The sequence below is a fragment of the Homarus americanus genome, unplaced genomic scaffold (genome assembly GCF_018991925.1).
Source record: "Homarus americanus isolate GMGI-L3 unplaced genomic scaffold, GMGI_Hamer_2.0 scaffold13846, whole genome shotgun sequence".
NCBI lineage: Eukaryota > Metazoa > Arthropoda > Malacostraca > Decapoda > Nephropidae > Homarus > Homarus americanus.
Window position 1 is genome coordinate 1,362,053 of NW_024757805.1, and position 25,247 is coordinate 1,387,299.

General features: G+C 35.3%; 1 protein-coding gene across 1 annotated transcript in view; it reads left to right on the forward strand.

Annotated features, from left to right (window-relative positions):
* The first annotated feature begins 23 nt into the window (after nucleotides 1-23).
* The window catches only part of LOC121857818 (inositol polyphosphate 5-phosphatase OCRL-like), a 42,517-nt gene continuing 17,293 nt past the window's right edge, over nucleotides 24-25,247 (forward strand). Inside the window, 11 exon segments of the mRNA XM_042354079.1 lie at nucleotides 24-91; nucleotides 3,000-3,098; nucleotides 5,079-5,280; nucleotides 12,763-12,768; nucleotides 16,775-16,906; nucleotides 17,682-17,932; nucleotides 18,867-19,015; nucleotides 20,463-20,633; nucleotides 20,818-20,980; nucleotides 22,333-22,517; nucleotides 24,059-24,277. Of these exon segments, the coding sequence (XP_042210013.1) occupies nucleotides 3,042-3,098; nucleotides 5,079-5,280; nucleotides 12,763-12,768; nucleotides 16,775-16,906; nucleotides 17,682-17,932; nucleotides 18,867-19,015; nucleotides 20,463-20,633; nucleotides 20,818-20,980; nucleotides 22,333-22,517; nucleotides 24,059-24,277 (1,535 nt within the window). The 5' untranslated portion in view covers nucleotides 24-91; nucleotides 3,000-3,041.

The window sequence follows — 25,247 nt, forward strand, 5'->3', positions numbered from 1 at the left end:
GAAATAATTATATATCTTTGGAACGTTGAAGGTTGATTAGTAGAAGGTTGGGTCACTAGTGCAATACTACTACTCTTGTTAATTATATCCAGTAAGGAAGAAATACCTGTCTTGTACCGGAAAGTGAACTCTTCTTGTAGTGTATATCTTCCCTAGCTACTATAAAAACAAATCTCTTTTATGATAGAACATGTTGATTGTGAAATAAGGAGATAGGAATAAAAACTAATATTTCTATTGGATATTATATTCTTAGTGGATATTTTGTCATGACTGGTTAAGTTCCTTCTAATGTTATTTTACCCTGAGTGCCGCTCTGAGTGGCTAAGTACTTTCTGTTTAATATGATGGGGGGGTGTTGCGCCCCCCCCCCCCTCCCCCTGCTAGGTAAGGTTAGGTAGGTTTCTTTAGTTGATTAGGTCAGGTTCTATTAGGTTGTAGTAAATGTCACCTCTTTTATAATAAGTTTCCATGCACAACAGGAATATGGTTAGGTATGTTTACAGCTACACAGCAATCGACTTTTGGCAAAATAAATGCCAAGTGCTGCCAGAGTCACGGTCAAATGTAGTTCTCGCGTTGTTCGCCGGTAATGGAAGATTAACCAATCAGAGCGAACTCTCGGTAAAATAGCATTAGCAGGAACTAGCCGGTCATGGCAAAATATCCACTGCCATTTATAATATTTTTTTGTAAAGTTGGAGCAGTTGGCTAAGACCAAAATGTATTGTTCGATTTCATTCATTTTTTCCACAGATGTTCTTTGGATGATAGTAAGTAATAAAATGATGCCACAATGCACAGAACCTAATAGAACCTGATCCAACCAACAAAAGAAAGCTACCTAACCTCCTAGCAAGGGGCTCTGCCCCCGAACCCCCTGGTGTGTAAGCCTAACCTAACCCAACAAGATGAGAAAACATAAAATATCTTAAAGAAACCAAACCTTACTTTTAACTTTTACTTTTTATACTTTTATCCTCTTGGCCGCTGATCGGCTTGTTAGCCGCTTGGGCGGTCGGTCACGTCTCTGTTACACACGAGTATCACGTGACATTGACACTTATGCCGATTGGCTGAGTAAGAAGCAAACAATGTATATCCCCATGTACTTGTACTTTCTTAAGTGAAGTCGAACAGTGAAAATAACTCAACAACTATAAATTTCCAACATAAATGCTATAGTGCTCCCTATAGTACTGTATAAGAATCAGTGTACCGGTAAAGTTCTGTGCATGGTCACCATGGAATATTAACCAATTTTTCTTATTTAGAAATTAATTCTGAATCAATTTTCTTCAATGGTATTTCTTGTGCAAATTGTTAAAAATGGAAATATAAACAATATTTGTGTTGATTAAAATGAGCTTCTGTTAATGTGCTCCTTTAAAGTATTCCTTGCCACACGAGACCTTCCTATGAATGGTGGATCATACAGTATGCACCATCACACTCCTTAAGAACAGAAAAATTCCTTTCAATGTGGCACCAATATTATTCTGTTATCTCCAGCCACTCTTGCTTGCTACATCCTCTAATATATTCCATTTAAATTATTTTCAAGATTCCATAGCAGTCACTGTTATCACTATGGACTCTCATAGGTGGGCGGTCAATCACAGCCATGGACACACCTAATTTAAATTTGCTGTATACTTCATATATCTTGGCATACGGCAATGGTTTTATGGTTGTATCCACACATCTTAGCTCTAGTCAAATAAAATGAATATATCGATCATCAGTTGCAAATGACGACAAATATGCTACACTGATTGACACAGTCACATTACCAAAACAAATAAACACTTATAATCACTTATACTGTATTACTGCACAATGGAGGTCTTGGGTTGGTGAGGTGGATAGTGAGATAAAATACAGTATTTAAAAGGCTAGCTCACTGTACATCTAAAAATGCCATGTAAAGTATATTGAGAGGCTTCTTACCAGCAGCGAAGTGATTGCTGCTCTCTGAATTTTGTCCAGCCGCTTTTCCCATTGTTTCTTGCTTAAATCCTTGGCTTTTTCATCATAATGAATATAACAGCCATTGTATGTGGAGAGTTTTCATTTTTTCTTTCTGAACGATTACATTAGGTGAAAACTTGCATAAAATTTCCCTGTTGCTAACAAAACTCCAGTTTCACTTAGCTATGTTCTGTTATGTTATGCCATGTTATGGTGTGTTCCCCAAGAAGGTACTGATCGTATACTCATGTGATGCATTATGTCATGTACAAGGGGTCTATTTATACAGTATACTGTATAGCCTTTACTATATGCAATATAAGGTATGTATTAATATTGGGACATTGAGCCATTGTTCAGCATCATACATTGTGAAGTGTGTAATAATGGATTAAAGTAGCTGTGGTTAATTTGTGTTTCTTTGAAATCTAATTTGGCACAAAGTTGCACTCTTAACATTTTAAATGTCTTACAAGTTACAGTACAGTAAGTGAATAGTTAGGTTAAAAAAACTCAAGCTGCATTGGTGAAACTTTGTGGTTGGTGGGAATAATCATTGCCTGTTCTTCATGTCAGTTATTGAGATTCCTCATCAAAATGTAGCTTTTTTTTTTTATTATTGATATGCTTTTGTAAACTATGACTGTGTGAAAATGTAAATGATTTTTTCATTGTGTTTCACAAGAACAGTGTACTGTATGAGTATTTATGGCATTTGCATGTTTAACATAATGACATACAGGTACTGTACAGTAAGTATTTCGGAAACGTAAATAGATTTTTTGCCGATACAGGGTAATTGTGTTGAGCTAATATTAAAGATATTTAGATTGATGGTTGCCAAAAGGTTACAACAGGTCACAGAGAAACAGTGTGTTAGTGTGAGGGGGCTGATATAGTCATGGTATATGAAAGTAAGGGGTGACAAAATGCAACTATTGTACAGTAATTTTGTTGAAAAGGAAGCATATCACTCTCTCATTCCTCCTCGTGTATTTATTTGTTTTATTTGTTTTATTTTTTACCAGATATAAAGGACTGCTCAGTGTAGCAGTAGCACAGCACCAGTTATGGAGCTTTCACCACATGTACAAGAGAAGCTGCACTCAGGGCACAAGCTTACTGCTGTATCCTTACCTTGCACTGCATTATGTATTTTATTATGATATTTGGAGAGCTCTTTTTTATTTTGCTTTTTCAAGATTTTTTTATTTAATTTATTAATTGCCTGTTATTAGCTTTTTTACATTTTGTTTGTATGGTTTTAATTTGACTACTGTAATACAGTGCAATACTGTAATGTACAAAGAGTCATTGACCTGTGCCCTGGTGGGCTAATCCCGTAAAAAAAAAAATGCATTACAAAGCTAAATTTATATCCAAAAATTATTGGATACAATTTAGAAGATGAGAAGAGAGAATGTGTGAGTGCATGCATGCATATACACATACTGTGCAAGCAGTTCCCAACTTACGAAGGTTTGGTTTATGAGAATTAGAAGTTATTAAAAAAATTAATAAATCCTATAGCTAATTTGATTTACAAATTATTTTCTTTATGCCATTTTTTTTATTTTTTATTTAATGATAAAGAAAAATGCTAAAATAATGCAATTTTTTGTTACCAGTATGCTTACTTATTTCACTAATGTATTCTCTAACACTTGCAATGCTATGAAGTCAACAAGTAAGCTTTCAAAGTGTCATTATTCTCCTACAGTCACCATATAACTTACTCCTCAAACTCACTGGGGACCGGTACAGTACTGTACAGTAATGTTGACTCATCTCCATTATGCACACGGTCACTCAACCAGTTGCCTGACTTTCCAGTTTCTCCTCATTTACTATCATGTAATGTGTGGAAAATTATATAAACAAAAATTTTCTCTTCACAAATTTCAAATGTTGATTATGCACAATAAAGGTGTAGAGTTGTTATAGAAATTGTAAACGCTGTGTAAACAAAACAGCGGGAATTTAGGACGGTGCAGTAACTCATCGAGGGTCGAACGTGTTAAATTTTTTAAATTTGTAAAGAATGTGTCTCCAATTATATAAATAGGAATGAGTGTATTTCTATGGTAATATAATTGTTATAGATGTTGGCATTTTGTCTCATACTGTTCACTTTGTATTTTAAATCTCATTAGGTTTCTCATAAGCACAGGTATAAAATTATTACTGTATTATACTCTACTGCATGTACGGGGGGTGGGGGTTATTTAATTTAATATACTGTACAGTCAGTTTTCCTATAACTCATGTTTTCATTATGCAAATTGGTTATAATGCAATGAATGTACAGTATTCGGGAATACGGTACATTTTTTACAGCACGGATACAAATTCGGTATACAGTAATGTGATTGAGTAAACATAACTATGTCGTGCAAGTAGGAATAAGCTGTTGTGCAACTGCCTTGGCGTAGCATCACACAAGGTGGGATACTGGTAGACGCTTTTAGATGCTGCCCACGGCGGCAATTTGGTAATGAAAACTGTGGTTGGTAATGACTGAAAATGTTTTGGTATCAACCCTGAATATTTACACAGTTAACATGTGTGATCATAAGGGGTGAATTTGGAGGAGGGTAGTGATGATTTTATTGCCCCATATGACTGAAATATTATTGATTCAGTGTAAACAATTTTATGTATACAGTACAGTACTGTTTTGTATAAAGATAAACTATTAGAGTAATTTTTGTTTTCCTTAATATATTTATTTTATTTTTTATTTTATTGTTGCTAAAAAAATGGGTATTGAAACACCTGATTTGGTAATTAATCTATGGGACTCTTTCATAAATTGGGGAATACACAGCTGTAGTCAAAGAGCAAATAATATACAGCTATTACTAAACTGCAATACTGTATCTGTATCACCTAACAGATTATATTTGGATAGGTTGTTAATAATTTTTTATTTCTGATTATGTATTAACTAATAATTCATCGAAGTATCAGTGCAGTATGTAGTTTACAGAATCTGATTTGAAAATTTTTAACATTTCTTATACTGTACAGGGTTCTGAAGTGTTGCCTGCTCTTTTATGTTGCTGCTGTTCACTGCTGGTAGTACAACCCTTAACCAAGTATCCCAGGTAGTTGAAGCTGGACTTGTGCAAGAATTTATCAAGACGACACGTGTAGTAGCACTGATCGAAGTAACAACACAGGAGGTGAAGCAGGGTGGAGAACAGGCTCTACTAATCTTCCAGACTGCACGGGTACCAGTTCACAGTGCAATTGATCTCAGCATTGAGCAGGTTCTTCCTATAGACACCAATCTCAAATGTGAAATTGGTGAGTACGTAGAGTAAATGTAGTGGGGTGACTACAGTATTTGGTTCTAATATTTGTTATTTTTTTCTACTAATACAGAGTTTGACCTTTGATAAAGCTGCAACATTTGTAAGTATGCACTTGATTTAAAACATTTGCCTGAAGTCTGCCTCATTATAAATTATTAAATACAGTAGAATTTGTTTTTCATTTAAAATTTGACAAGGCCTAAATGAAAAAAGTAATGTATTATTTCACAGTTAGTTGGAAAACACTGAAGTTTCTTTATTTGCAATAAGGAATTAATACAGAATGGTTCAATCCAGTAATAGGAGAACAGTGGGTTTTAGAGGGGATTATGCCTCCTACTTATAATTCATTGTGGAGCTTAACTTACCCAGTTTTGGTGTAAGGGCAAAAAATATAGTTATTGCTTATGCACTTAAATTTAACAAATATAGACAAGGCATTCATATGCTGTAGCTACTGTACTGTACTCCATGAAATAGAATTAACCCCCCCACACACACACACACACACACATGCATGTATACATACCTGAAGTAGTACAGTACAGTATAGGGACATTTTCAGAGATTAGGACTGCTGGAGGATCCTGTAGAATTTTGGCCCCTTCTTGTTGAGTCAGATCATGAGAATGTTAAAAAATACTTGAAGGACTGCATACTGAGCTAACACATTAATCTGAATTTTAGAGACAGGGTCAACTATTGTACAGATGCTCTTAATGAGTAACTATAGTACTGTACTTGGTTAAGTAATTCTTTAAACAGTTTTTCTTGATATTTGTGTGCCTTACAGTGAGGCATATGCACTTTGGATTATTGTAACATGTCACTGAGGTTAAGGAGTGTCCTTTATTATTTGCTTTGTAAAAATTTTTAAGTTATTTATTATTTTAATTATATTTATTTGTTGTGTATTTATTTTTGCATTATTTTTTATATCTTACTCTAAATGACATGAGCTACAGGTAAGGAACCTTAATTGTAAAGATTTGGGTACAATTGTCCTATACAGCTGATCACCTCTGTTGCTTCAAATTGAATTTAGTTGAACTCTTGTCTGTAAAGCAAATAAATTCTGTTACTACAGTCATAGAGAACAGTTGTCAGTTTCTTGTAATGTAGTTAAAGGTATCCTTTTCTATCTGAATGGGTCAAGTTCCTTGAAAGCCCTTTGGTTATTGAATATTTGGATAGCGAATTATAAAATGAGTGGGAAAATGGGGTTCAGTTCCCTAATAACAAAAAACCTCTAATATTATACCTAAAGGTTATAAAATAAATAAATTATATACAGTACTGTATATACAGTTGGTACATCACCTTATATGTGGGCAGTCAGAGCTCAACCGCAGGGGATGGAGAGGTGTGCTGAGTAAGAGCCTTACTCAGTTAGATGAGGGATGTCCACATCCTCACTGCTGTCACTGCCTCCTGCAGGCACCACAGGTAGAAGAAGTGGTAAACTAGTGGAAGAAATTCCATTGGCGGAGGGAGTAGGACTGGAAGTTGAAGATGCCGGAGTTGCCCGTGCTCTGAAGACCGTGACGGATTTGAAGGAGGAAGAGTTGGCGGGTTGTGCTACCTTGTTTCTCATCCACTGAGATATTTTTTTCTCCACACCAGTCTATGTGAGGGTCATTTGCTTGGAATAATTCAAACACCTTTTCATTGTGGGCGAGGCTCTCACCAAGAAGCTTGACATTGAGCTACCTCTCAGGCTCCTCCACTTGTTGTTCCTTGTTGTCACCTACCCTATCCTGCTGGAGCTGCATGAGTTGTTTGTTGGTAAGGTTCTGGCTGTGTGACTGCAACAGGTCCTCGACATCCCCCCGTCCACCTCCTCAAATCCAGCCTCCTAATCTAGGTTGACGATGTCCAACTGCACTTTTCTTTCCCACATCAGTGAATCCTGTGAAGTACATGCACTTGGGCCAATCTTCCACCACTCACCATTCATAATTTGCTGTGGCACTTCCTTCCAAGACTTGTTGATGTTAAAATTTCTCCAGAACTCCTTGATAGTGCTTCTGTTGTCTTCAGTCTGCTGTACAAGTTCCCTCATCATCTGCCTGAGATAGTAGGCCTTGAAGGTAGAGATGAAGTCTTGAAGCATGCAGTGATGAATCCAGAGTGGGTTTGAGGTTTTTGGTCGAACCCCCCTTTTCACACTCAGTTGGCATCACGTTAAACTAAGTCTCATCTGGTCAATTATCAATTAATGTAATTAGGGGTATATGCATTCCATGTACAGTAACACCCTTTGAAAGCATAGGATGTGTTCTTGGGGAGAGAACTTTCAGCAAATCAGCTTACAATGGGGGTCATTATACAGTAACATGCTGTATAGTATTTGATATGGAGATACTTTCCTACCAGTGTTATTTATTACGTTTGAGTGATAAACGATGTCTTGATTTTGCTACTTTTACTCTTAGACAACTGATAAGTGAATAAACCAAAGCATATGGAGCAGGGCTGGATTTTTTTTTTTTTTAACCCACCCACAAAGATGAGTAGGGTGGACAAAGGGGGGCACCATGTGATGTCTGGTCTCCTATCCACAGTTGGAGAAGATGTTCCGTATTTTCTATCACACAGTCATGTGATCACAAAAGCCTGCTAGTTACTATCTGTGTGACATTCTTGTCTGCATGTTTGAATATTGTGGTGATGGTAGAAGCACTCGTGTCTACTGTAGGTCTCTCCTAATCTGGTGCTCAATTTGAACTTTTCATAGGACCAACATTTGTATAAGTGAATATTGCCTTTGGATAGTGAAAAAGGGGTTTAAGAATCGAATATTCGGATCAGCAAATTTTTTGATAAAGATATTTCAGATAGTGAGGGATACTTGTAGTGATTTTGCACTCTCATCATATTACTGTACAGTAGAGCCATATTTGTTCCACATCTTTTTATCTACCACTCAGTGAAGTTATCTGGCTTTAGATAGGTGAGTCTTTTAGGGCTGATTTGAGGCTAAAGAAGAAAATTTGAGCTAAGAAATTACACTTTTAGCCGAGTTAAGAAAAGGAAACTTGGTATCATTCATCTTACAGTATACAGTATACTTAGACTTGCTACAGAAAAATTCAAAATGGCCAATAATGAATAAAGGATGGCTATGTTGCAGAAGCTGCCGTAGCACCAAGACTTATTTAAACCACTATAGACCCCTCTATGAGAGGCAGGATTGTGCCTGGAGAGTTATATTGTTTGATTAGTGCAGCCATTGCTGTCGGAGATTAGTCTGGATTGCAACCCATTTTAGATTTTCTATGTATTATTTAAGCATTTTCGACTTATGACCTGGATTTGGGTCCCTAACCCCCATCGTAAGTCGGGGAGGAGCTGTATATGTTTAGCTGTGGTGGATTGTTTTCAGTGAGAATGTAGGGACTGAGCTACTCGGGGGAGGAGCTGGGGTTGGTGGGGGGAGAGCCTGTAACCAACACTGATGAACATGTATTTTCTATGATGACAAAGGCAACTAAGAGCCCTATTGAGGTGTGGATAATAGGAGGAGGTCAAATGGGACACATGATGTAATTTATGAATGCTAAAATTGGTACATTATTTAAAAAATGGCTGTTCTCACATGAGGAATGTTGCAGCTGTACTATTGGCCTAACATGATGGACATCACAGCTGTGCTAGTGGTCTCACATGGTGGACATTACAGTCGTACTTGTGGTCTCACATGGTGGACATCACAGTCGTACTTGTGGTCTCACATGATGGACATCACAGTCGTACTAGTGGTCTCACATGATGGACATCACAGTCGTACTAGTGGTCTCACATGATGGATATCACAGCTGTCCTTGTGGTTTCACATGATGGACATCACAGCTGTACTAGTGGTCTCACATGGTGGACATCACAGCTGTCCTTGTGGTCTAGCATGATTGACATCACAGCTGTCCTTGTGTTCTAACATGGTGGACATCATAGCTGTACTAGTGGTCTCACATGATGGACATCACAGTTGTACTAATGGTCTAACATGATGGACATCACAGTTTAAGGGTTAAGTGTAGCATGTACTGTAATGTCTTCTTGGACTACAGTGCTTGATGTTTGGATGTTTCTATATCATACAATCCTGTAATATTCACTTCCTCTTCTTGACCCTCCGAGAAATATATATTCATCAGACACAAAGTTTTGTGTTCTGATAATATAAACTTTTATTTCCTTCAATTTTTACAAGTAAATATGAGATATCAGTATCTGTATCCCTGTTTTCTAGAAATATATTTAAGTAGTTCTATGTTTTTCCTATTCCTAGAGGTTTTCTCTTCCCCTCCTCGGACAATGTTTAATATTACTGAGAATTAATTGTTGCACTTTAATACCCCCTTTATATAAATATGATTTTTTCTTATATTTTCATGCCTTTTGGAAATCTCTGTATATAAACCTGGGTAAGTTGGGTCAGGGAATACAGTAACAGTGTTCACATAAGATGCTTGGTGCAACTTATCTTCCTCTTCAGTGTTCTGGAGTTTATATAGTTTTGAATTGTAAGTAGATGTATAAAGCTTCATCTGTACTTTTTGATCCTGAGTTACATTTTGAAGCTGAGACCCTGATAGTTGTTGCAAGAACATGAACATTGAGTTGCTGTAACTGTGAAGGACTGAAATGAGTATGAAAAGAAGAATAAAAATCTGAATTAAGTGATATATGAATCACAAACACTCCTTTATAATTTTACACTTCTTTTGCAAATTGAATTATGCTATTGGTTATTTTACCCCCTGTTGCTTGACAGGGAGCATACAGTGCCTTGCTCTGTCATCATCCTTGTAGACCTTAATTCTCTCTCATGTTATGGGAAAATATGTATTTACAACACAGGCAAAATCTTGTCTCATGAAGGAAAATTCAGCTGTTGTTTTAATTAGATCTTTTATGTTGAAGATCTAAATTAATTTTATTTGTTGAGGAATTATTTAGAGGATAGAGAAAAGGGAGAGGGTTTCCACAACACCCTCAGAAAGATATGTGGTTATTGTTACTACTTCACTTGATTCTGTGGCCCTTCAGGTAATTTCATCCTACTATTTATGGTGGTCAGTTGCTGATGTTTTAAACATTTACATTACTGGTACCTTGAAGAGATGATGAAAATGTAATTGTAAACATTTGCACTATGTTCAGGAGTCTTCCTTAATATTAGCTCTGTTTTGTGGCTTTGATAGTACGGTAGATTCTTGAATATATACAGTGATTGGGAAAACCTATAGATGACAAATTTTGGTGAGTACTTAAGGCTTTTAGGACCAACTAGAAATGCAAGAAACCTGATTACAACAGGCAAGATATTAAATACCGTTGCAAATTACTATACAGGTACCTGTAATTTGAAGTGTTTCTTCATAACCACACAAAAATGATTATCAATCACTCTTGGAAAATTTCTTGCTTCATCCAAAGTGTCATACTTGCTCTCTCTTACATAGGAGGGGCTTTTGTGTTTTTCATTTTATGGAGATTGGCAGCCCAACTGATAGAAAAAAGGTAAAGTAGGTTCATTTGTGGTGATCCCTCTTCTTGTTCTCTTTGAAGTACCATGCTGAAGTCTCCTTACCACCAGCTACCATTTGTATTGGTAGGCAATGTCAGTATAGAGCAAACCATACCACTTAACCCTGGTAAGAAATTATGTGATTGATCTAAGCTCAGACAAAAGACCATTAGCCTCAGCACAGGTTATACTGTTGAGAGCAGGGGCTTTCAACAGTTAATGAATTGCTTTACAAGTACCAGAAGCCTCGAAACAAATCATTTTAACACTAGCAATGTGACTCTCCCAACGAGTTTCAGTTGGCATTTTCACTGCATGTGTTTCAAACAATGTTAAGATTTCCCTCACCTTGTTGAGAATGAAAAGAGGCAATAAATTTTGTGCAAATTTCCAAAATACAGTACAGTAGGCTGAAGCAATTTTGCTAGACTCTAAAACAGGAAATTTTGATATACCCCATAAGAACTGGGAGACACCAGACAAAGAATTATGTACAGCTCAAAATCATTGAGTTGTCCGGTCATTTTTTACTTATGGATGTGACATAATATTGGAAAGCTTTGGGAGGGAAATCTGAATTTTTGGGCAGTTTATCTCGAAATTTCATCCCACTCTAATATTGGTCCTGGGAATATTCTTGATGTTGATGAGTTAGTGACATAATTATCAGTGAATAAGTAACATGCTCACCCTGCTTATTGCAGATGTGACAACCGTCAGACCTTGAGAACTAGTAAATACCATTTGTACAAGGTGATATGTTTTCTCATAACATGCACCAGAGAAAATGTTACTATGAACCATTATTTCATGCATTATTGCACACAATGCAGTAATTCAAAATACTCCCCTGTAATTAAGAATAAGGAGAAACAAAAGCAAAAACTAGCCTTCACAGATCCAGTTTGAGAGAGAAACACAAACTCATATACATTTGCATCTAATATTCATAATATCTCTTCATATTATTATATAAATTCATATATTTGGGGCCCCTAAATACTGGTGCCCCAGGCAATTGCCTGGTTTGCCCCCACTTAAAGCCACTACTGGTGTCAACATGGCCAAAAGCCGAGGATAATTTTCATTTACAGTTAATAATAATGTGGATAATAGAGTTTATTGCTTATCAAAATTTACTGTGAAGTCTTTCAATTATATTTCCCACCAATGGCTCACTTAACATAATTTATTTTCTACATTTGATGAATCATTAATGTTTTGTTTATTAATTTACGTTCTGTCATTTAAAAATGTTGCCCTCATTTGTATATGTTTCTTTGATTGTATTCATTTGCTTTCACACTGCATGAATTACATATTTTTTTATATATACGTATAATTCTGTGTAATAAAAAATAATATTGTACAGGTATGTATAGGCATGTTTACTTGTGATTTATGATGAGCTAGGCTGTCCTTTGTCGATCAAAAGTGCAGTAAATATAGACCGTACTGTATATATATAGGAATTAATATTTACTGCTGATACATTTACTAAAACTTAGGATTTTGCTCTTTTGATTGAAAAATCCTTATTCAGAAAGTGAGTTAATGTTATAATTCATAGACTAGAACAGATGTACAGTAAGTGAATCAGAAATCATTAACATAATAGTTAAATATTTGTTTCCATGGCAATATTATAATTATGTATATCTCCTTTAAATTAAATTACCCGGTATGTAAATACAGTACTCTATTCTTACAGTTTTACGCAATTTAGTCTTATCTGCTCACTGCGTATCATGCTTCTGAGCTGTACTAATGTGTTTAGCACAGATTTCTGAATTATATTTTTCAACCATTACCCTTTGTATTCCATGCATGAAATTATAACATTGTTGTATTGCAAATAGCACTTCCGGCCAGAACATTTCCAGAGTTAGTTCCTAGAGAAGTATGGTAAATGTGTCCTCACTTGAAATCACCATGTTGCAGGCACAGGTAAGATTGCTTGCCAGAGGTTGGGTTGATGAATAACATGACTCCAGAAGAGCAGACTACACACGTTGATCTCCATTCAAGGAAGTCTTGGCGTACTTTGTTATTATAACCCATTGTCTACCCAATTATTTGTCAAATGGGCCCAGTATAACCTAACCATTAGGATTAGGCTCCAGTCCCAGTGATTTTGAGACTTAATGGGTCCTAACTCTAATGATTAAGTTGTGGCCAATTGGGACAAGGGCCAATTTGACCTTCAGCTGTGTGTTACCCTACTAGGCCTGATATGTTGTAGCATTCTCAGTGTTTTAATGGGGGTGATTTAAGGGAGGAATGATGGAATAATTAAAAGCAAAACAAATATTGGCACAGCCGCAAGAAATTAATTAATTTTATATTGTACAGTACTGTACAGTATTTACATATCAGGCCCAACATATCTTATTGATCAGTATAAATCTTTGTGATTGTATCCAACTTTTATTTTCATGGTGTTTGGGATTATTTTTTATTCCTAGGTATAGAATACTGAACCTTTTTAAATATCTTAACTTTCTTTAAGATTAAGAAAGGGGATGGGTACATGTTAGCAAGTAGATGAGTTGTGACACAGTTGCATGTCAGAATTCTGTTTGATTTTTTGTCAAAAAGTTTATACAGTATAACCTAGTCCATGTCTAGAGTGTTGTAGATTTTTTTTTTAGATTGTGCAGCACTGATTGAGATACAGTACTGTATGTAGTTGTGTGTAATAGGTACACAATTTTTTTTTTTTACAGTTGCATTTAGTAGTGCTGTAACAGTCATATTTCATTGTTCTTTCAGCGGTAAAGTTTATTACTAACTGTTCCTAAAGAGGGAGATGCAGTGAGTAATAATGGAGAAAATGTTAGAGAAAGTTGAGCAAATGATAGTGAGTGAAGTATGAAATTTGACAAAAATAAGATGGATGAAATGTTGTGATTTCTAATACTGTACAGTACTGTACTTTAAATGTTCAGGACTGTAAAAAGATGGTAACTACAGAAAAGAATTGGGTGTAAACGATAAATGATACTAAACCAACTTCTAAGAGAGTTAAAAATTAATGAATATATAAACTGTACTGTACATTGTATGGTAAATCCTGCTGAATGTGAGCTTTCACTTCATAATTTGCTGATGTGTAACTCATTGAAGTGTAATACAATATATGCATAACTTACAAATATTACACCATCTCAGTGCAACACCATGGAACATGCTAGAAAAAATCTTGGCCTGTCCACTGTTTGTTTACTCTTTTCTAAAAGGTCAGTACATTTGGAGATACTGTACTATACTGTACCACTTACGTAAACTGTTTCATACAGCTTCAGCACACAGTGGAGTTGCTCTGTACAGTATCAAGATGGAATGTAGATTTTCTTGAACAGCTATAAACTGTGACCTCCAGGAATGCCTTGGGTGTAGGCATCTTTGTGATGAATCCTTTATAACATTTTGAAGGTCTTTATCATAGCCTCACATGGGATCTTCATCTTCCTTCATTATTTAAAAATAATTAAGTTCCATGAATGTAATTATTTTGGAGGATTATATGAATTTTAGGTTACTGGCAATATTTTAGGATGTGTGAACTTAACATCACTTCTACCACAAGCCAATCAATTAACAGCCTGGAGGCTGTCAGCATACCACCTACTGCTGGGCCACCACTGACAGTGAGGGTCTGGGCTCGCTCATTTACCCATAGAAATTTTTAACACTTTTGGCCATAGAATGTGTTCCAATTGAGGTAGGACTACCATTTTTTTTTTTCCCAATAAGTCTTGAAACATTTATCAAAATATTGTTTATAATAAATATACAGTAGTTGAAAACTCGATATTTCTTTATGGATGCAGTACAGTACCTGTATGTGAAAGTTCATATCTAATTTTTACATCATTAATATAAAGTAAATAGAATTTTGTCTATAAAGAAACTCAGGAATAAATAGAAGTACACTGTATGCAAAAATAACTAAACACAAATACAGTTCAGAAAAAATTATGAAAGAAAACAAAATAATATACAAGATAAGATTGAAACCCACAGAAAAATACAAAGATAATGACAGTGCTATGCATTATTGGGAAATAATTTTTGTATGCTCACTATTGTACATCAATGCTGAGCATCTCATAACAGTTGTGTAACTCAGCGTGTAAGAAGTAACCCAAGTGGAAGAGTAATCCTTTACCTAAAATGAGTAAGGAGGAGTCCAAAAGTCCAAAGTGTTAAGTGTGTACAATGAGTTGGATGCGTAGAGTTCAATCCTACAGATTTGGCAGGATTTATTGCATATACAATATACAGTACAGTTTTGTATATATCTTGTGTGTATGTGTTTTAATAAGTAATCACACAATGTTCTTAAAACAAAAGATGAATGAGTGGAAAATTTTTTTAGCCTAAATTACAGCAGCATAATAATCATGAAGGCATGGAGAAAAGCCTATATGAACTGTGACAAGCATAAATTTTTGTTTGAGTACTTAGTGGGTGAAAGAACAAGTGACTTGAGTCAAGTTTAGACTTCTCAGGTTTCTTCAGTACAGCTGTGCACATGTTACAGTAATGTTACAAGTAAGGCCAAGGCTTGTAAGCATGTGTGATTACTGTACACTATGCTGGATCGATTCACTCACAAAAAATTATGAAATAAGCATATTGTTGATTTGCAGGTGACTATTTTTATTTTATTTTATTTTTATGTTTTCCATTTATATGAAAAGGTGATTGATAAAAATGGTATATAATATATGGATCATTTAAAGTTATACCTATAATAGCTATTTTGGGTTTAGTGTCATTTACAGTGAAACTGGATTTGAAATAATTGAAAATAATTTCTTTAGCAGTTGAATATAGATTGTGTACAGTGTTAGGGGTCATTTCAGGTGTTATTAAAAGGATTTTGATCTATACAGTTTAGTTGAATGTTTGCTGATGACAAATGTAGCACTGTAGCATAATTTAAAAAGTGCAAGCATAATACAGTACTGTATACTGTATCAGTTTCATACTATGGATATGATATGATGTACAGTGCAGTACCGTATTAGCTTCTTGAATATGTGATTTGTAAGCAAGACTTTCACTTTTGCGCCAGATTAGTTGTACAGTGAGTGAGTGTGTGTGGGTTACTAGGTGTATGGGGTCTCATAGTACAGTATGTGTATGTGTGACAGGTTACCATAGTGTGATGTATTTGGTAACCTGACTGCATGAAAACCCTTTTATGATATGTGACTTGAATGCAGTACTGTACTTGGTATGTACAGTGAATTGTTATGAAGTGTTCTGAGTCACTGGAGATGCCAAAGGTTCACTTTGTATACTCTACTGTGTTGGCAAGTTGTTGTTTAGCCTTTTTCAGTGACCTTCTATACTTGCTCACACCTCATTCCTTAGTGTTTAGCTTGCTCTAAGATTCCTGGACCCCTTGATCTACCCTACACAGAAGTGGGAGATAGTGAAAATAATGGTCATTTTATCCTCAAATATAAGTTATGCTGGTCAAAAATTGGCCAAATATGGCTTACTGTTCCATTTGTGGCATTTTACTCACATATAGAAGTATTCAAGAAGAAGTAAGACTTGGTACAGGTAGTTGAGAGTGTTTGCCAACCAGTCAACTGTAGTGTACTGTAAATTGTGACATATACCTTATACTGTAAAGTAAAACATTATGAGAACTTCATGTCCAACTATTTTTTATGAAAATTAGCAAATTAGGTACAATATTTTGTTTGTTAAAGTTAGACCTGTAAATTATAAATATTCCTTGGAATACTCTGCAGTTGTTAGTTTAATACATAATGTAAACAAAATGGGCATAGAAGCAATTTTTGAGTGTTAGTGACATGTTGGAGAGGGAGAGTTTTGTAGTGTTCATGTAGACATTTGTACTGTATTGTCGGTTCTGTTCATTAAAAATTTATACGAGAACTTGGTAATATATTTTCTTGTGATGTTTCAGATACATCAAGTACAGATGTTGACACTGACGTTCTGGTGAATATCACTTCAGGCAAAGTTCGGTTATTGTTTGAAATGCCATTCAGTCAAAGGACAAATACCTTTGTCTCAGAAGTTTTAAGAGCTGCTGAAGGTAAGATTGATTTTTTTTTTGTTCGCTATATTTTTCTTTATATACTGTATTTCAACTAGTAGAATCTTAGCAATATAATCTTGCGACAGTATTACTGCACTGGACTTTAGTGGACTGCAGTGATATCTCCGTTAGCCGGAACAATTGGTGCAGAGCACTTCCAGGAATGAGAGATTTCCGAGTAACGAGACGACTCTCTCAAAGCCGGAAAAAATCTCTCGTCCCCGGAATTTTTCAGGTAACGGAAAAATGTTCTCAGAAGTTCCAGAAATTGCCCATTACATCATCACTCGAATCTGGAAAAATATCCCTCATCCTCGGAATATTCCAGAATTTTCCGGGTAATGGAAAAATTTTTCTCTGAATTTTCAGAAAATGCGCCTGGTTTTCATCTCTCAAACCCGGAAAAAACTCCCCCATCCCCGAAATTTTCCTGAATTTCCAGGTATCGGGAAAGTTGTCTCAGAATTTTCCGGAAAATGTGCCCCTCGGAAAATTGTTCCCAAAGCCAAAATTTTCCGGAAAATTACGGCTTTGGGAACGATTTTCCGAGAAATTTTCAATTGCTGCTATCGTAGAGGTCCGGGTTTCAGGGATTTCGGCTGATGGAGACATTAATGTACCTGTATTTACATTTTTTGCTGTTTTATACTGTACTAAATTTAAAGGAATTTTGATATATCCATCAAATGTAACTATAATTTTTTTTTTTTTATGTGAAACTCGGTACAGTACAATATTATGTTTGCATACAAGCTGGAAATCTATATTTCAGTTATTAGCAAGCGTCGTGGTCCTCCTCCTGAGTTCACGTGGCTGTTGCCTTATCATCAGAATTCACCCAATGATACCAGCAGTGCGAGAGACTCAGGAAGTACGGGGCCGACTACACCAGCCAGTGGTCCTCTGGACAGTTTGGCTCCTGATGCAATCAGCCCGGATGATGTTAGTGTGGATGTAGCCCAGGTCCCACCTTCACCCTACCTTGATCCTGCTATCAGTAATACAGACAGCAATAGTTTGCATGTACGTTGTTAGGCATGCTTTCATATTATGCTAAATTAAATTTATTTGGAAGGAAGAATGAAAGTTGGTAAGAATTTTATGAATACTGTATATATTTAATGTTCGTGCTGTGCTCGGATGAAATGGCTGAGGTAATATTCGGGAAAATGTGATGTACTTATATTTTCCCAGATAACAAAAAGAATTGTTGCTTAATTTGGATTCAGTATAATTTGAGTAAAAAATACAAATTTTCTTAATTATGTAATTTTTAAAGCATAATGTTTTTACTTTGCTAAGCTCTACTTTTTTAGTTAGTGTTTCATATGTGAATGTGGTTAAGGTACAGCTAGAAGGCTCCAAAATTTTATCCAAAGGACAGTACAGTATACTGTACCATCCACTTGAACAAAATGAGTAAAGTGTCATCCAACTAGAGAGAAAGAAAGAGTGTGTGTGTGTGTGTGCGTGCATTGCGTGCATTGAAACATGTTGATGTAGCCAGGGAAGAAATTTTAATTTAAAACAGGGAAGACTTTCCAATCTTTGGGAAACTCTGGTTCATAAGATTCAGTTTTGAGAGTCTGTAACTACAAAAAAAAATTCTTGCAACTGCTTCCCATTTGTAGAAGTAACTATCAAAAACTTTTATACAGTTAGGAGGGAAAATGTTGACATAGACACACTTCTGATTTAATTCATACTATTGCATAGTGCGCTTGTTAATTGTAAAAACCCAGTTCTGTACCGACACTGTATATGCATCACAACAATATTTATGTTACAGTACAGTACTGTATATGGAATGGGAGTATTAGACTGTAGAGTTGTTGATGAAGTAAATAATGCCATTGATGTCTATATTTATTTATTTGTTATAAATTTTAAGTGAGAATGTAATAGAGTACATTACACAAATTAATCATTTAATTAATTTTACCAAGTTGCTTTTCAGCATGACAGTGAAAGAAGCCCAGATTTGGGAGTTAATCGGCATAACATTGCCACAGGAATTTCTCCAACGCCTATTGCTGCCAGGGAGAGTCATATTAGACATCAGATGGCTCTTCGGGAGGATTCCTATACAGATATTCATAATTTTACGTATGTATGAGGACTCCTCTGTTCTTTCTCTTAATCATATTGAAGTACTGTAGAAAATATAGACATAAGTGCCTGATATCCACCATACTTTTACAGAATACAGTATAGTGATATATCTCAGTATGCTGTGTGTCATTGGCATAGATTTCTTGTGCAGTAATTGAAAGGTGGAAATGACTTCCAAGACTTGTAGAAATGTGCCTCTCAACAAAATTATAACAATATATATATCTTTAACATCATTCTTGACAGCCTAATGCACCTTATAAGTGAATTTTCATAAATCGATGATTAGGTAATTGAAGTACTTGGGGTTTTTACTGTACAGTAATTGGAAACATCCTCGATCAGTGGACACAATCATTCAGATTAGCACTGTTCACTGACAACAAAGAGTGCAAGTTTAAAACTTATCGCTGGTGTACACTCACTCCAAAAAGTATCTTTACGAGGGTTCCTGTTGTCTCGGTAGGGTTGTCAAAATCCTTCGTCCGTTGTTTCATACTTACACAAAAGGGTTGGAATTTGGACATATAGAAGTACTTGTAGTACATACAAGATAATAGAACAAAAATCACGAAAATTTTGATATAAAACTAGGGAAGTGTAGAGGAAAAATAACACATTCTTTACATATTTTTTATGTTTCTTGTACTTCCCAAGAGCCACTGTGGAATAGAAACTGCATGCGTCTTGGATCTTGTCCAAATTTATCATTTCTTTTTTGGATGAGTTCTTGTTTATTCTCACAAATCTTTGTTTGATGAACACTCATCATGCACTGTCCAGACAAATGATCTCCTGCCATCGTTGATCTTAACCAGGTTTTTGCCCTTCTCATTGTGCTGAATGATCACAACTGATCTAAACTCTGTACCAAAACATTAGTGCACTGTATAAAATTAGAGCTGTGATGCATCAAAAAGATAAATACTAAATTTTTTCTCACCTCATAACCTCATGTATTATAATGAAGTAAATGACTGGATCCAAAGCAGAAGTTGTCAGTATCATGATGACATCTTGAACAAAACTGAAGTGGTTGGGCAAATGGTCTGCTTTATATGACCCGATCTAAACTCACCGGTGTTGTTAAACTACTGAGCCAAGGGTCAGGAGAACTTAGACCTCACATACTGCACCTGCTTGTTTGACCTCAGAAAAATAACTGCATTAATCCCCTGACCCTACTAGATACTCTTTACCTTTGCCTTAAGGCCAAAAGCTTGACCCATGGTAGGGCAACTGCCCCTCCCCCCCCTCTGCCCTCAGCAGATGCCCATGTTTCCTGTCACTTTACACAACCAAACATCACCTATCGGCATCTTGTTAAATTGTATACATAATCACCACAGAAATAGAACTTTTAGTGTAGATCACTCTTGTTTATCTTCATGGAAAAAAAAAATTCAAGTTGTGAAATTCTTATGCATTATTTATTTTTCAGGGTGTTTGCAGGCACATGGAATGTGAATGGTCGATCACCAACAGTTGGGCTGGCTGAATGGTTGTCTGTTGATGAAGACCCTCCAGATGTATATGGTATAGGCTTCCAGGAACTTGACCTTAATACTGAAACATTTCTCTTCAATAACACTCCCAAAGAACAAGAATGGCTGTAAGTATATAAAGGCATAATTTATCCTGTGACATGATGGTACAAGTAGCCAAATCGAGCCATCATGTATCACTCAAAGGTAATACTGTACTGCTTTTGGTAACAAATGTGTCTTCTTTCCACAGAATATGCTGTATTGTACATCTTTAATTGAATAGCTAATACCTTGGTTCAATTATTTCAGGAATGCAGTGCTGAATGGTATCCACCCAAAAGCAAAGTATCAGAAAGTTCGTTTGGTACGCCTTGTGGGCATGATGCTCATTGTCTTAGTGCAAGAAAAGCACTTGGCTTATGTACGCAATGTTGCTACTGACACAGTGGGCACAGGCATTATGAACAAGATGGTAAGCTGGGCTTGTCTTTTCATTTTCACACACAATTTTACTTCCCACATTGCCTCGCTTTTCACACACTCATGCCTCACAGAGTCTTTTCAAGATATGAACAAGGTACAAGGTATTTTTTTTTCCTTCCCAAACTTTTTCAATTTATTTTTAACTTATTCATTGTATTGTTGCATATGCATCTTACATATTTTACCTTTTATTAAACTATCACAGGGAATTAGACGTAATATCTTTTTTGTTTTTAATTATTTCATCCCTGGGAAAGAAAGACACAATATAGAATATATGTTGTTGTTTTTTCTTTCATTACATGGAAAGAAAGGGACAATATATTTGTTTTTATTTAGCACGGGAAAACAACAGTGCTGGAACAGTTTATTGTACTTGTGGTATTACTTAAGGAAAAAAACAAATACAGTGATCCCTCGGTTAACGAGATTTCGGTTTACGATTTACCGTCCATAAGATTCTTAACTTCGGTTAACGAGCAATCCCTCGATTAACGAGTTTTTTACGAGCCGACTTCAACATGTTTTCGCTTGCATTTGGCGGTCCACCAGCTGTAGTATTAGTCCGCCAAGACAGTAATCGGTTTTAAGGCTTAAATTCCTTACTATTTTAGTAAATATCAAGAAGTTTATACTATTCAATAATTTTAAATGTTTAATATTAACTTTTTTATTCATTTTAACAATTATTGAACATAATTGAAGGTAAAGAAACTAGTTTCTGGCGTGCCATCCAGCCTGTTAACACACCAGACAGGCGTTAGTCTCTCTCTGTTTTCAGTGGAGGTAACATCTTGCTTGAGACTCTCTTCAACTGAATGCTTTTTTCTGTGTTTCCAAGCAAATTATTGGTCATTTTGAAATTTATTTTACATATCGACAATATATAATGCAGTGCAGTGTTGATTTAAAGAAAATAATCTTGAATTACACCAAGAGAACTAAAATTTTATGGGTGAAATGGTGCCATGGGGTGACTTCTCTTCCACCCCAATGCCTTCTCTTCTTCCTTCTCCTTCACCCCCATTCTAATTCCCATCATCATCATCATCATCCAGGAGCCTTCTCCATACACACCTCAAAGTAAGTGTACTTTTCTACCCTTTTTGTTGAATTTAGACAATTTTCGGTGAGCTGGAACCAATGACCCAAAAACCCAATGAAACAATGGTTTCGGTTAACTAGTTTTTCGGTTAACGAGCAACCTGCTGGAACGGATTGTGCTCGTTAACCGAGGGACCACTGTATGCTGAGGGAGAAAAAATTCCTTATTTGTTGGCTGTCTTCAATCATTCCCATTGTTGTCTATCTGTTACTGTAATTGTTCTCTATTCATTACAGGGGAACAAAGGAGCTGTGTCTGTGAGGCTAGATTTACATAGCACTTCCATTTGCTTTGTCAATGCTCACTTGGCAGCGCATCAAGAGGAGTTGGAGCGGAGGAACGAAGACCACGATTGTATATTTCAACGAACATGTTTCCACTTAAATATAAACAGCCCACCAAAGACCATAAAAGACCATGAGTGAGTATCATGGAGTTATAATAATGTTCTTTATATACTGTACAGTATAACTATAGTTTACCTTGTACATTGGATTTTGCCTCACTGCAGAAAAGAAGAGACAGTAATTATTGTAAAAAGAAATAACTATAAAATCCCACAAATTCAGACTGAGACCTAGACATACCCTACGGGACCATGGCCGAGAACGGTATTCTGAGACTGACACCATTAGAATTCGAGACCGAGACCATTCACAATTTTAGCATTTATGGATCACCTGAAAATTAATTCCCCCCACCTCCCCAGGTAGGGTCAGGGGTTTGCTGGGGGTAGTCTTCAGGTTACTGCTGAGCTGAGTTATATAAAGTCCGTTATTTATCTCTTGCATTAAAGCGTACTGTACAATATTTTACCCAAGTTAAAATAAGGTTCTACAGTATTCCAAAAGATGAAAGTCTTGGATATGGGAGTGTGTAAGTGAATAATAATATTTAAAGGAATATGTAACCAAGTTAATCTTCAGTTGATGCTGTAAGTGCTTACAGTATATACAGTACTGTAATGTATTTTTCCATTTCTGTATTTATTTATATTTCTTTTTTTTTTCTTTTCTTTTTTTTTTCTCTCTCTTTACTCAGGCCCTGTTGTATGTGACCTGTTCTGGGATGGGTTAATCCCCATATAAAAAGATGGACACAAACAGAAAAATAAAACAACAAATGATTAGGGGTCTATATAATGTGCCCAGAAATGAGCCACAAGAACAGTACTATAAGATGGGGGAATTGGGCCACCAACAGATGGTAACTGGACCTCTCTTGGAATCTTTCATTTTAAAGTCCTGAAAATAATTAGTGTCTTTTTTCCAAAGGCTATTTTTGATATCAATAAACTCGAATCTAAAAAAAAAATAATCCAAACATTTCCAGGAGGGAGCCAGTTACCTCACCTTATGTACTGTAATACCATTAAGTGTTTTACATGTTAGTACTGTTGCATATTCATTGTCTTATTAAGATGGATGTGAACCTTTGTCAAGTTAGTTAGTATCAAATGAAAATTATAAAGTTCTTTGATTTTGTCATTACACTACCTGAAAACACCAAGCTGTTATTTTGGAAATTAATGATAGTCCAGTTGACAATGCATAGAATGTTTGGGAGTCATGGCTCACTTATGGTATTCCATAGGTACCAGATAAAGGAAGGGTTGGACCCTGTAAGAATGCATCACCAAATCACTTCATAGGAGAAACTTTATTTCACACACCACTGTTTAGAACAGGGGTGGGCAATTATTTTTGATGGAGGGCCACTTCATGAATGGTGGCACACTTCGCGGGCCACAGGTTAACAGCGACGAGCCAGTATTGCTGCTATGTCCATCCAACTTCCAAAATTGTCCTTTCTGTAATTAATAAGAATTTTTTTTTTCTGATTGCCAAATGCAGTGGCGGGCCACAGAAATAATTTGGCGGGCCAAATGTGGCCCGTGGGCCGCACTTTGCCCACCCCTGGTTAAGAATATTGTGTTACTAACTCTTCTTCCTCTATTTTCAGGCATATATACTTCATTGGAGACATGAACTACAGAATAAATATGTGTGATGTCAACATCAGAGAGGTTGCCAAGAGTGGACAGTTCAAGATTCTCGTTGAAAATGAGCAACTAACACAACAGCGAAACTTGAAGCGCATATTTCACAAATTTAAAGAAGGCGATATTAATTTTAAACCCACGTTCAAGTATGACGTTGACAGTGATGAATGGGATTCTAGGTTTGTATAACTATCTTTGGTGAGTTTTTGTACCTGTAATGCCAATGGTAAAGTGTATACATATATAAGTAGTATATAAAAACTGAAGAAATTCTGTAATACAGTTGACCCTTGCTATGGCCACTAATACTATTCATGGATATTGACAATTGCGGGGTCCATGGAACCTAATCCCCCAGTCATAACATTAAAATCCGTCTACAGGAGAAGATAAAACACAGAAAAACGAGAATACTGTACAGTATTTCTACTATATAACCTACAATCCTTTTCAGCATGATCACATTTTTATAACTGAAGAGGACCATAGGTTATAATTGAAACATACATGGCCATACGCTTAAACTGAGGTAAGGCATTCTTTATGCCTGTCCAAGAATATCTGATGGTCTTGCTGCATGAACAGGAAGGGTTCTGATTTTAGTTGGGTGATGGTGACTGCAGCATAGTATATTGGAATTGCCAGCAATTCGTGGGGAACACAGGACCACCCCTACACATACCCATTCGGCAGTTGCTTCTCAAGTTATATATATATATATATATATATATATATATATATATATATATATATATATATATATATATATATATATATATATATATATATATATATATATATATATATATATATATATATATATATATATATATATATATATATATATATATATATATATATATATATATATATTATTATTATTATATTTATATATATATATATATATATATATATATATAAATATTTATTATTATTATTTATTATTTTATTATTATATATATATATATATATATATATATATATATATATATATATATATATATATTATTATATATATATATATTATATATTATATATATATATATATATATATATATATATATATATATATATATATATATATATATATATATATATATATATATATATATATATATATATATATATATATATATATATATATATATA